The sequence below is a fragment of the Acinonyx jubatus genome, chromosome D2 (genome assembly GCF_027475565.1).
Source record: "Acinonyx jubatus isolate Ajub_Pintada_27869175 chromosome D2, VMU_Ajub_asm_v1.0, whole genome shotgun sequence".
NCBI classification, from domain to species: domain Eukaryota; kingdom Metazoa; phylum Chordata; class Mammalia; order Carnivora; family Felidae; genus Acinonyx; species Acinonyx jubatus.
The window spans coordinates 32224784-32238794 of record NC_069393.1 but is presented as its reverse complement, the minus strand read 5'-3'; the positions used below and the strand labels follow the sequence as shown (position 1 = coordinate 32238794).

At 35.1% G+C, this 14011-nt stretch overlaps 1 protein-coding gene across 1 annotated transcript; it reads right to left on the bottom strand.

Annotated features, from left to right (window-relative positions):
• Positions 1 to 1857: 1857 nt before the first annotated feature.
• LOC106967211 (40S ribosomal protein S27-like) lies at positions 1858 to 2351 on the bottom strand. The gene has a single exon (XM_027062253.2). The coding sequence runs from the start codon at positions 2045 to 2047 to the stop codon at positions 1895 to 1897; it is 153 nt and encodes a 50-aa protein (XP_026918054.1). The 5' UTR covers positions 2048 to 2351; the 3' UTR covers positions 1858 to 1894.
• Positions 2352 to 14011: the final 11660 nt, after the last annotated feature.

The following is a 14011-nucleotide window of genomic DNA, read 5'->3' as shown; positions in this document are numbered from 1 at the left end:
CAAAAAGATACCCAAAGAAATTAACTCCAAAGATGCCTCTTTCTCTGCTAATTTGTTTTAAAAAAAATAACAACCAAGAATTATGAAGAAGTGAGGTCTTTGTTCATTTGCCCCTACCTTCCTGGTGTTCTGGTTTATATAAAGACTTCCACCATTGAGGAAGTCTATGTGAGCTTTATATCCCTGCCATCAGAGCAAAATGCCTGTCTTCATGTAAATGCCTGAGAAGAGTGTCATGTGTCAGTTTAGATAATGAGAGTTCATGTCTCTGTACTGCATCTCTTAGAATCCTTTTTATTTGGTGAAAAGTTTTTTAACTTCTGAATTATGACCGGTCTCGTTCATCATTTCACAAGGTTAAACAGCAGATGTCTTAAGTGTGGAACAAAAGATACCCCCCCCCCCCCACACACACACACATACACACACACTTCTATTTTTTCCTCTCTTCCCCTGGCCTATTCTTAGAGCTTGGAATGGACCACATTACCCTATAGACTGACACAGTGGACTAGCCAACCCATTGAAAAACAGCTTTCCAGCTTGTTGATTCATACCTTCTTTAAGCAGAGATGATTGCTCCTAACTTATACTGTCTTTTTTTCTGACTCCTAATGAGCTTTAGTCAAAAGATCCTTTTTATATCACACAAATATTCAAATAACCGAAGAAATGACAATGTCCAAAATGAATTCCAAATTGAGGTATTTTTCCCTTAGGTAAGCCAAAATATGAATTATTCTGTCCATCTATAATGAAAAGTTAACTGAACTCATGCTGGTTTGTCTCTAACAGCATTAAGCTGCCACTTTTTGATGAAGTTTGGTAATTTAGTCCTGCAGCATAATGGCAGGATCAATGGACAAGGATTTAGAAGACTTGGACTCTATTTTCAGTTCTAGCTCTGGCTCATTACCATTACTTTGCCCTGACCATCTTCTATTATTACTTGGAATCTCAATTATATTAGCAATGCAGAAAGATTTGGAAAAACTACCCTGTAAGCTAACAACGAAGATGCAGTGGTCTTAAGTTTGCAATTGGTGTGCCATCATTGTCTCAGGCAAGAAAACTGTCTATCTTGGCATCTCTGTTTCTTTATCTGTAAAGACATGATAAATTACTTGTTCCTCTTTTCCCACCAGTTCCCTCACAGAAATGCGGTAATGGAAATGATATTAACACTATAAAAGATTTTGGATCTCTAGGCTGTTCCTACATAAAGAGAAAGTCCTCTTTATATTTCAACTGGCATTTTTAGGTACTTCGTGCTCCCTGAGTTTGCACCATATCAAATCCATTTGGAAAAGATTACTACATAGACTGTTATTCTTTGCAGAACCATTGCAGAAATAAAACGGGCCACAGAGAATACGCTTTAAGAAAATAAAATTGTTTCGCAAAATTTGTGATTGTTGGAAGTTAAAAATTCTTCTGATTCACATTATCACCCTAATCATCTTAACGCAAAAGAGACAGCTTGTTAATTCGCAGCTTTCTATTGCCATGTTGTCTAGGTAGCGATACCAGCTGAAAAAAAAAATGGGGATACCACTCAGTTGATCCTGGTTATTCCAGGATTTTTGTAAAGTACCTGAGAAAAGTGTGTGGGTAGTGAGGGATCTTAAAATCTAACAATAGTTGACAGATAGCTTCTAATCTTGGTTTTGCATGTGTCAAACCTAAGAATGTTACAGGGATATTCACCTATCTCATGTAAATAGGAGCACTGACAGATAATAAGTATATCCTATCTGCTAAAAGAATTATGATCCTTACAATGCCCATTTTAATTTTTAAAGATTGTAATGGTAATGTATTTCGTTATATAATCTCTTATATACAAAATGTGTTTATTAGGATGCTTTCCCACTCATCTCGACTCAGGGTGTTTTTAGTGCTGTTTCTGTCTGAAGGAGCATCCTTCTGTAACTTTTCCTCCTGTAGGTTGGCAGAGGACAGTTGAAAGAGTCAACATACAGACTACCATTTGTGCCTGGCTAAAAATGGTGGTGATTTTATAGTATCCTGGGCATTTCCTGGCCATGAAGTAGGAATCAAAGCTCTGCACCAATTACTTCTTCTTGTGTTTCCTCTTCTCTTCTGGAGAGGGATGGAGGAGATCTTTCTCAAGGGGCATATCTTTGTGGGGAGAGGCATATCCTTGTGGGGGGAGGCATATCCTTGTCGCTGCTAGAAAGGCTGTTATACAATCTCTTTGTCACATTAGAGTACTAACAGATTCAAAGCTCAGACAGTGAAGGACAAAAATTCTCAGACTGATATATGAAATCGTATTGATTCAAAGACACGTCTGAAACTGAAAGATCAGTTTATAGGGTGAAAGGAAAAGAAGAACATACGGAACCAAAATTTGCAGCTAAGGAGGACCCAAGATGTAGAGGTGGCCTGGTAACTGACAGAGATTCCTACAGGCAGGTCAGAACTCATATGCCTAGCAACAACTATCAGAGATTAGTCACTAGGAAACTGGAATCCAAAGTCGGGAAATCCAGTTGCTTTGGTTACAAAAGATACACATAGAAAACCTATAAAACCCTTTGAGGACAGATCTTCGTTCATTCATTCAATAAATATATATTAAACACCTATATATGCTAGACACTATTTTAGACACTGGAAAATAAGCAGTGAACAGAACAAGGTTCACTTAACTTGTGTAACTAGCTGGGGAGGGGGAAGGGCAGACGATAAACAGATAAATAAGTAAAATACATAGTTTGCCAAAAGAAGTAAGTTTATGGAGAAAATTTAAGCAGGGAATTTCTGGGTTGCAATTTAAAGCAGACTGATAGAGAAGGCCTCACTGAGAAGACAGCATAGAAGCAAAGACTTGGACTAGACAAGAGGGAAGAGAATAGTCATGCAAATATCTATGGAACAGCATCTTAGGCAGAGAATACAGCAAATGGAAAGAACTTGAGGCAGGATCCTGCCCAGCACATTTGAGGAAAGGTAAGGAGGCCATCATAGTTGGAGCAGAGCGAGGAAGGGGAAAGAGTAGTAGATGATGTCAGAGAAATAAGGAGAGAGACACCAATTGTGTTGGGCTCTGAAGATCATTGTGAGGCCTCTGGCCTTTGAGTAAGATAAGAAACTATCAGAGAGTAGTGAGCAGAGAAAAAGCACAACATGAATTACAATGTAAAAGCATATAACTGACTATTGTTTTGGAATTAGACCCTAAGCGGGCAAATATGGAAGCAAAACCGTTTAGGAAACTATTCCAATAACCCATTTAAGAAAGACAGGCTGGGGTGATGAAGTGAGAAGTGACTGGGATATGGATATATTCTGAAGGTAGAGCCCTCAGGATATGCTAATGGTCTTGACATCAGATGTGAGAGAAAGAATAGAGTCAAAGATGACCCCAAGATTTTTGGCCTGAAAACCTGGAAAATGGAGATGCTCTTGAATGATACAGGGAAGAACATGGGAGGAGCCTTAACCTTCTTTGTATCCACACGTCCTAGCATAAATGCCAAACACATGGGAATGTTCAGTGACTACCAATAATCTAATCTGAATCTCGTTTCTATGTATTTGAGATCAGAGTTGTTCTAGATACAGGACTGACTCGTTGGAGTTACTACACTGGGACTTGGTTCTAGACTCTGGGGCAAGGTTAAAACCATTGGTGTCCTAGAGCCAACTTGTGCTAGCTAGCAAGAACCAACTGCTAAATTTGGCGGGGGGGGAGGTGGGGGGCGGATATTGCAAGCCAGGTGTTAAACACAGTTGATTTGTAAACTTACAGCTGGTAACACATTAAAAACAAAGGTAAAAGTACTTAAACTTCATCACTTCCGAATTATTTTACTACATTTTACTATTATCTGTGCCCTTGAGGTTTATGTTTGTTGTGTCTGTACAATAGAAATATTAAAGAACAGTGCGCTACTGTGCACCTCTTCCCAACTCTGTGTTCAGTGATGTTATGCCAGTAGCTTTAAATTGGCCATGATGTGAGTATTTATGACACAGAAATTGGCAAATGCTACAAATGAGGCATCTCCCCCATCCCTTTCCTGCCCCCAGAGCTGGTTAAACCTATAAGTGGAAATTTAGCCATACCAGCTTTGAAGGCAATGATAGGGGATGAGCAAACTGGTATGTATTTTGGAAATATACTGAGGTACAGGCACTGCACACAGAGTATTAGAGAAGTATATAGTATAATACTATTATAATACTATATAGTACTATAATACTATATATTATATATTATAATACTATAATACTATATAGTACTATAATACTATATAATACTATATATTATATACTATATAGTATATGTTATATACTATATAGTATATAATAATATAGTATTATAGTATAGTATAGTATACTATATAGTATATAGTACAGTATACTATATAGTATAGTATACTATATAGTATATAGTACAGTATACTATATAGTATATAGTATAGTATATTATATATTATAGTTTACTATATAGTATATAGTACAGTATACTATATAGTATAGTATATAGTATATATATAGTATATATATATACTATATATATAATATATATATTGTAATACTATATATAGTATACTATATATAATATATATATATTGTATATACCATATATAGTATACTATATATATAATATATATATTGTATATACTATATATAGTATACTATATATATATAGTATACATATAGTATATACATATAGTATAATATAGTATATAGTATAGCATAGTATAGTATATAGTATATAGTATATAGTATATAATACTATATAGTATTATAGTAATGGTTATATGAGAGGTTTTTCCTGTTCTGGTGAGGGAGGGTTGGGGACTGAGGAAATTATAGTAGGAGATAGACACACAAGGAAATTCCACATGGGGAAAGAATGGCCTTAATGATTGACCAAACCAGGAATTGCTGAAAGAGATTAGCATCTCCAGTCAATCAATGCCTTAATAGAATAAACCTAGAACAAATTACAAACTATTAACAGAAGAGGTTAAAAGCTTTGGACAGCTTATTTGTATATCTGATATTATAAAGGATGAGGAGAAAATGGGGACTAGTCAATGCCATGGAGTAGGGACTGCATATTTGCAAAACTTTCCTGTATTAAGAATCTTATATTTTATTGTGAAGCCTTGTAAAAAAGAAACATCAAGGATACTAAAGACACTGTCTAATTATTCCTATGAGACAGCTAGAAAAGTAGCACAGTTTACTTTAGTTCTTATTTTACAAAGAATGAAGCTAGAATCCAAGGAATATAATATAAATGAGTTATTGGGGATAACAGTGTGACAATTTAGGAGGGAAAAGTATGTGCCTGTGTGTGTTTGTGTGTGTGTGTACAATAGACAACAATGAAAAAGCCCACAGCTTATAGTGACTCATTTTTCAAGAGAAGCAGGAATAAAAATATGTACATTAATTACAAATGTGGCAATTAAGAAAAAAACATGAAAAAATGCATCTATACAAGAAGACTATGAAAAAAAATGCATTTCAAACCCTAATTTTCCTCAAATCTTTCTACTGCACTGATTCTAAATGGTTCCAAAACTCTTCTTTTTTCTTATTTCTTAAATATATTTATTCTTTATCTCCCATTCTCCCCCAGTGGCTTTTTGTTCAAAGCTCAATCTCTTTTATTTATAATGTCTTCACAAAGTTGTTTTGCATAACACGGTGAGACTTCCTATTTAGCAGAATCGCTTAGTTTGAGCATTAGTCTTATTTCCGCAGACATATTTATGGATAGAAGGATGTGGAATTACTGGGTAAAAGAATGGGAACATTTTGATGGCTTATGGGTTTATCAAGACCGTAGTGGCATATGAACGTACTTGTTCATTGTACCCTGGCTTATTTGGTATCATTGTTTAAAATATTTACGGAGTTCCTAAGTGAAAATGGATATTTTATTATTGCTTTGGTTTGCGTTTTTTTTTTTATTGCTAGTGAAACTGAATTTTTTTCATGTTTGCTCACCAATATTATGTCACTAACTGTCCATTTCTTTGAGGCCTAGTGTGCTTTTCTCAGCTTACATCAATTTCTTTATATTAGAAGGATAACAACCCCTTACATTTCGTAGTTTTTGATATTTTCCCATTCTATTGTTGCCTGTTCACTTTGGTTACTTAAAAAAAAACTGTTAATATTTTCCTTTGATTTTTAAAAAATTGCTGCTAAGTTCCTTCTGGCTTTTTTTTTCCTGTTGTTTAATATTTTACCTATTCCTTAATTCATCTGGAATTTATTTTGATGTGTGGTTTGAGAAGATTTTCTAAACAAATTTTTTCTAAACTGATAACAATTTTGGAATGCTTCTTCCTTTCTTTACTAATTTGTGAAATCCCCCATATTACACATTAAATTCCAATATATAATGGGACTATTTCTGCACTAGGTTATTTGTTTTTACTTGTACATCCCTATTTTAATACAGTAGCTTTGCTATATTATATTCAATTGGTTTTGCCCTTTATCATAATTAAAAAATTTCTCTTCTATTATTTGCATTCTTATTCTCCCAGATCAAGTTTTAAACTCACTGTACTAAAAATAAATAAATAAATAAATAAATAAATAAATAAATAAATAAATAAATATCATTGTACTTGTTCCAAAGACTTTGATAGCAATAAGAGTCATTTTTCCTTTGATAGAATAATAGTTATTTCCCCACCATTACTGATTACATTACCACTTATTAATTAGGTTAACCAAAAAGAAAGAAGTATATAAAGTTAACTCATGCTATTAAATTATATAGGATTCTCCAAAGCACTTCTAGGTCTCAGAAGTGAGATGGAAAAAGATTTTTTAAGACTTAGAGTGACAAAAACATCTATGCAAAGTTCTCCCTGGGAGGCTATTTTATGATTTGGAAGGAGAAATATTTCTCTTTGAAGCAAATAAAGACAAAGAATATAAAACTCAAAGTGATTGAAAATATAAATTTACATGCCTTTGAGTATATTTTATATCTTGTAATAACCTTGCACAATGCTCCTGAAACTGAAGCTTAGCATTATGAACAAATTTAACAATAGTTGCTTGTACTCATTTTTCTAATTCAAGTTTTCTATATATTTTAATTTGCCTAAGTATCACTTAGAGCCTTCTAAAAGTTTAGATTTTCTTTCTCAAATTTATTTATTTTTCAAAAATAATATAATTCTAAAAAATATACATAAAAATTGAGAGAAGTTGAGAACGTCTGTAATCTAATTACGGTAAATATTTCTTGGTACTTGAAAAAGTGGAATTTGTATTCCTGTGTTCATTTAACCATTATTCACAATAGCCAAGGTATGGAAACAACTTAATGTTCATTGAGGGATGAATGGATAAAATGGTGACTATATAGACACTGAAATATTATTCAGCCTTAAAGAAAGAAGAAAATCTTGCCATTTGTGACAACATGGATGACCCTGGAGGACCTTATGCTAAGTGAGATACGCCAAAAGCAGAAAGACAAATACTGCGTGACCTCACTTATATGTGGAATCTAATATAGTTAAACTCATGGAAACAAAGTAGAATGGTGGTTGTTTGGGGCTGCAGTAAGATGGATGGAGGGAGAAACACTGGTCAAGGGATACAAAGTGTCATTTATACAAGATAAAGAAGTTCTAAAGCTCTAATGTACGACAATGTAACTATAGTTAATGTTATCAAATATTTGAAATTTGCTAAGAATGTAGATCTTAAGTGTTGTCACCACACATACATACAAAAAGGTAATAAAATGATAGATATGTAAATTATCTTGGTTGTAGTGATTATTTCACAATGTGTACATATATCAAATCAAGTTGCATACCTTAAATATATACAGTTTTCAAATTGTCAATTATACTTCAATAAAGCTTGGGGGGGACTGAAAACTAAATTCCATTGTCCTAACATGAACTAAGCTTTCATGCTTTTATTTATTTTAATATATATATATATATGTGTGTGTGTGTGTGTGTGTATACATATATATATATTTTTTTTTCAGAGAGAGAGAGAGAGCACACACATGGGGGAGAAGGGCAAAGGGAGAGAGAAAGAGAATCCCAAGCATGCTCCACACTCAGCACAGCGTGGAGCCCATTGTGGGGCTCCATCCCACAAACCTAGGATCATGGCCTGAGCCAAAATTAAGAGTCAGATGCTCAACCTACTGATCCACCCAGGTACCCCTAAGCTTTCATGCTTTTATTTATTTTTTATTTTTAAAAAACACTTGTTTTGGAGAGAGAGAGACAGAAGGTACATGTGTAAGAGCAGGAGAGGGGGAGGAGCTGGAAGTGAGGGAGACAGAGGATCCAAAGCAGGTTCCACACTGTCAGCACAGAGCCCCATGTAAGGCTCGAACTCACGAACTGTGAGATCACGATCTGAGCCAAAGTCAGAAGCTTAACCAACTGAGCCACCCAGGCACCCCAAAGCTTTCATGCTTTGAGATGGTTCTCTACAGGGGTCCACTACACCATCTTCTCTTTAATATACAAGTATAACTCAGATGAAAGGTAGCAGAAATATTCATTTGAAGTATTTTCCTAAGAGTTGATGATAATTCTCTAGAGTTTTATCCACAGTTGTGCCTAACAATGTTTAAGTTTCTTTATTATGTGACAAAGGCGTTAGTTCTCCAAAAATAACCAGGAAACTGGCCTTGCCCAATAGCAACAGAGCCATTCTTTGTAAATGAGAAGCAGAAGGCATGAGTGGGAACTCACAAAAAACAGATTCATGTGCCCTACATTTCTTTTTCAAAATGATTCTATCAAAGATATTTTATTATAATCTTGGTTTCTGTTATAATTGGTTCCCATTTCAAAAGAAGTTGGCCATGTTGGAAAGAATACCAAGAGTATCCAAGAATTGAGGTGCCTGGGTAGCTCAGCTGATTAAGCATCAGGCCCTATGATTTCAGCACAGGTCATGACCTCATGGTTTGTGAGTTCGAGCCCTGCATCAGACTCCATGCTGATAGTGTGGATCCTGCTTCAGATCCTCTCTCTCTCCCTCTCTCTCTGCCCCTCCTCTGCTCTCTCTCTCAAAAATAAATAAATAAACTTAAAAACATTTTAAGAGTGTCCAAGAGTTATTAATTTATATTTTACCTCTTGTCATTTATAAAGTCCTTCAGATAGGATTTAACTTTCTCATCTTGCTTTTATAAACTCTTGCTATTAAAACACATGTCTTCTACCTTTGATTAGTCATATTTCTTTACACTGAATATTTATACATTTTCTAGATCTCTGTAATTATTTGATTTCCGGTCGCTGAGCCTTGCTTTGTTATCTTAACAAAACATGAAGGGTGTCTGCTGTGGAACTGGTTTTACTCAGGCCATTGAATAACCACACCCTTATAATTAGAGATTTGGTAGTCACCAGAGGCTGGTACAGTCAGTACCAAAATATTATGCCACAGGCATTTATATAAACAATATTTATGAATGAATCTGGAAATCAACCAAGAGATTCTACATCCCTATGAAACCAAGAAGCTTAAAATTTGATAAGATTTCATGGTTACAAAAGTACTACTTTTTATGGTTTCCAGAGCTCAAAGAAAGTCTGCTTCCTCCTCCCCCATGTCAACCAATAATTTGCAATTGTCTGAATTATGCTGGGAACAGTTAGAGTAAGGGAATTCTTGGGGCACCTGTGTGGCTCAGTAGGTTGACCATCCAGCTTTGGCTCAGGTCATAGTCTCACAGTTCGTGAGTTTGGCCCCACATCAGGCTCGCTGCTGTCAGCACAGAGCCTGCTTTGGATTTTCTGTCCACTCTCTCTCTGCCCCGCCCCTGATCATTCATTCTCTCTCTCTCTCTCAAAAATAAATAAACACTAAAAAAAATAATAGGGATTCTGAAGGAAAAGTGATAAGAAATTAGTAAATGTAAGATTTAGTGCTTTTTCAGAAGACAATCAAATTTTTAAGTCCAATCTGCAATAATGGCTAAGTTAACTATAACTTATTTATACAATGGAATATTATACAGTCATTAAAACAATGAATACATCTGTCTTTATTGACATGCAGAGATATTTGTAACACATAAGTTGGTAAAAAGAGCTTATAAAACATGATGTCACTTTTGTTTAAAATAATAAAAATATAGTACTTGTATATATGCATGGAAATACATGTATCAAAAATATAGCTTGTGTTGAATTAAATATAATTTTAGTTTTCTTCAGACTATTTGTATTTTCTGAATTTTTTACAATGTGTATTTTACTACTTTAATTATCAGAAAAGGATATTTCTATTAAAAAATAATATATGAACATATATGAAAAAATAATATATATGAAAATATATAATATATATGAATAATATATATGAAATATATATGAATATATGTATGAAATAATATATATGAATATATATGAAAACAGGTTTTCTCTCTTACTTTCTCCATCTTTCAATTCTGTTTGCCTCTAACTGGCATACTACTATGTACAGGTTTATCTGCACGTACAGATTCTAGTCCCAAAGTGGGAAAGATGAGCATCTCTGGTATCCACAGTTAACTCCAGCAGATAGAGACAATCTTCCCCTATGAGCTCCAGCTAAAAAATCATAGGGCAGACTGATTGGCTTGACTTGGATTGGGAATCAAAATGTGGAGGGGAGTGAGTGGCAGTGAATAGGAGATACAAGTTTCTGATAGGACGGGTTCTGGCCACATTATCTCCCCTATACCCCCTGCTATACCCCAGGAAGAAGAGGGAGTCTTCATTGAGTTGGTTCCCAATAGGAAAGAGGAGTTTTATTACCTGAAAAAAGGAGGAGGAAATGATGTTGAAGAGACTAAAATACCATTCATTCTAATACTCATTCTAGATACTTAAAATAATGATAATGAAGTTCTTAAAGAGTTACCACAGGGACACCGAGCTGGCTTAGTTGGGAGAGCATGTGACTCGATCTCAGGGTTGTGAGTTTGAGCCCCATGTTGGGTGTAGAGATTACTTTAAAAAAAAGAGTTACCACAGTTTTTCAATGTTTGGGAATTGGAAACCACCATTCAATACCTAAACCACAATACTTATTCATTCAATAAATATTCATCAAGTATCTACCATAAACTTTGTGGTCTATATCTTACTGGAATGAGCAATAAACAAACAAACAAACAAACAAACAAAACAAATAAAATACTCCTGCCCTCAAGGATCTTACATTTTGGACATCAGTAACAACTCTGAAAAATGAGTCTGAAATTGGCCTCTGGCTAGAAATTTTATTGCAGTAGTTGAGATAAAAGAAAACGCAATTTGGCTTTCATATAATTTGTTTTTAACTTGTCTGTGCTAAGATCCTTACTCTTGAAAGAAATTAAGCTGAGTCATGAGATTTAAAAGCAAATGAGAAGAGTATTGGCTTTCGATATTGATGGAAAATTACATTATCTAGATGCACCCCAAGGTGTTCTGTAGCATCCTTGAGCTTTAACTTCTGTGTTACCTAACCTGCCCTTACAGTGATACTGGGCAAACCAATCTCATGGTACGTATTCAATTTCAAGCAAAAAGTCTTATTGCAGTTGATTGGTAGCAATGAGCAAACTTCTTTTTACAGGTCAATGGGTTCAAGTATATGAATCAGAGCAAGGTATTCTTGTTCTGTTTTGTGTCTTGTTAGTGTTTATCTCCTATAGGCTGCATGTCTGTGTCCCCATCTCCCCCAAATTCATATGTTGAAACCTAATCCCCAATGTGATGGTACTTCAAGATGGGGCCTTTGGAGGGTGGTTAAGTCATAAAGGTGGAGACTCCATGAATGGGATCGGTGTCCTTATAAAAGAGACCCCAGAGATCTCCCTTGCTCCTTCTGCCATGTGAGGACACAGCGAAAAGATAGAGAGCAATCGATGAACCAGTGGCCTTTACCAGATGCTAAATCTGCCAATGTGTTGATCTCCAGAACTGTGAGAAAAAAATTTTTGTTGTTTAAGTTACCCATTCTATGATATTTTGTTATAGCAGACCTAACAGACTCAGACATTATTCTTGGTATAGCAAACACCTAACCTGAATTTAGAAAGCTTTGGAAGGAGAACAAAAGCAAGTTTTGGCAAATGTATCTTCATGCTTCTTTTTTTTTTTTTTAACCTTGAAGAACATAACAATTATAACTCCCTAACACAGTGATTCTCAACTTTGACCACACATTAGAATCACCTTTTAAAAAATACTGGTATGGGGGTGAGGGGGGTGGTAGAGGGTGGGGATAGGGCATTGATAATCCTATAAAAAGTACTGTAGGTGATTTTAATATGCAGATAGGGTTGAGAATTACCTATGGATATTTTTAGTCTGTAACACTTGAGTATGTTCATTTTATCACTAGTCTGACTGTCATCAATGAATCACTTTAACTCTTACCATTTACCCACCTTTAAAAGAAGGATAGGGTGACTGGGTGGCTCATTTTTTTGGGCGTCCGACTCTTAATTTCAGCTCAGGTCATGATCCCAAGATCATGGAAATGAGCTCCACGTTGCTTCCATGCTGAACATGGAGACTACTTGGAATTCTCTCTCTTTCTCCCTCTGCCCCTCCCTCACTCACTCTCTCTCCCTCAAAAAATAAACAAAAACAAACAAACTAACTAAAATAAGAATAAATGAGCCACATCCATTCATTTACCCATTTCTATTTCTCTCTCTCCTTTTCTCTTTCTCATTTATGCATTCATTCAATCACTAATTCATTAAACAAATATTTATTAGGAATAAGTATTGTGTGAGGCACTAAGGATACAGAAATGTAATTCTGTATATAATTTTATATAGAATGAAATATAATTTCATTCTAGTATTATAATATTAATAAGGTGGCATATGTAAATTAATCGTCTTGAAATTCTCAAAGTTTGGTTAAAAAAAATAATTGCAAAAAATACACACCAATCCTTCCCCTGCTTGATTTACCTTGTAAAAAAATGTATTGAAGCTCGAATTATTGTGTTAGACAAACATCAACAGTCCTGACCTTCTGTGCTTTCAGTGAGTCATATAATAACAATCCATTTGCCACGATGTAATTTTTAACCTTTCATATATCGAATGAAAAGATGTAATTGCCTATAATTCATTAGGCTCTACATAAGAAAAGATTCAGATACAATCAGCTTTAATTAGAAATTATTCTAATTTAAGACTGTTCAGATGTCTTTAGAATATTTAGTGAGGTTCTATTACTTCTGATATACCAAATCCTACCCAGAGTCCAGCCACACATCACGATCTTTGACTCCTATCCAATTCCCAAGTCAGGTTACTTTGTAGATGAAGGTAGAACCCTGCTTACTTGTTTGTTTGTTTTAAATGTTTATTGGGGGGGAGGGGCAGAGAGAGAGGGGGACAGAGGATCCAATGTGCAAGCTCCGCTCTGACAGCAGTGAGCCCAATGAGGGGCTCTGACTAACCATGGGATCATGACCTGAGCCGAAGTCGGATGCTTAACCGACTAAGCCACCGAGGTGAGCAGAACCCTACATATTTAAAGATAAGCAGACACTTTGCTCTGGACTGTTCATGCCATTTTCCCAATTTTTAAGCTCTAAGTTGCAGTATAACAGCTGGTCAAAAACCCACTTCAGTGGCCAACTCTGAGACTAGGACTGCTAGATCCCTCTTGGGAAGTTGGACATTATCATATTACTGAAATAGTTACTGACACATATTTAAAGCTGAGAACAAATGCAGGCTCACCTCACCCACAGAAGCACCATAATCATTTCTGATGCAGTAGTGTGCCCACCTAACTCCAAAAGACAAAAGAAAAAATTTGAAATTAAAAGCACCATCAGGAGGAAAACAACAGCAAGGTATAAAGGGAACAATCTTCCCACCAAGAATAAATTCGAAGCTAATGATTTCCAAAATAGCAAGATTTATCCATAGCATAAAGTTCCCTGTAACCAGGAATTTGATACTGGTTACAGTATCAAATAATTTATAATTATTATGAAGCATGAG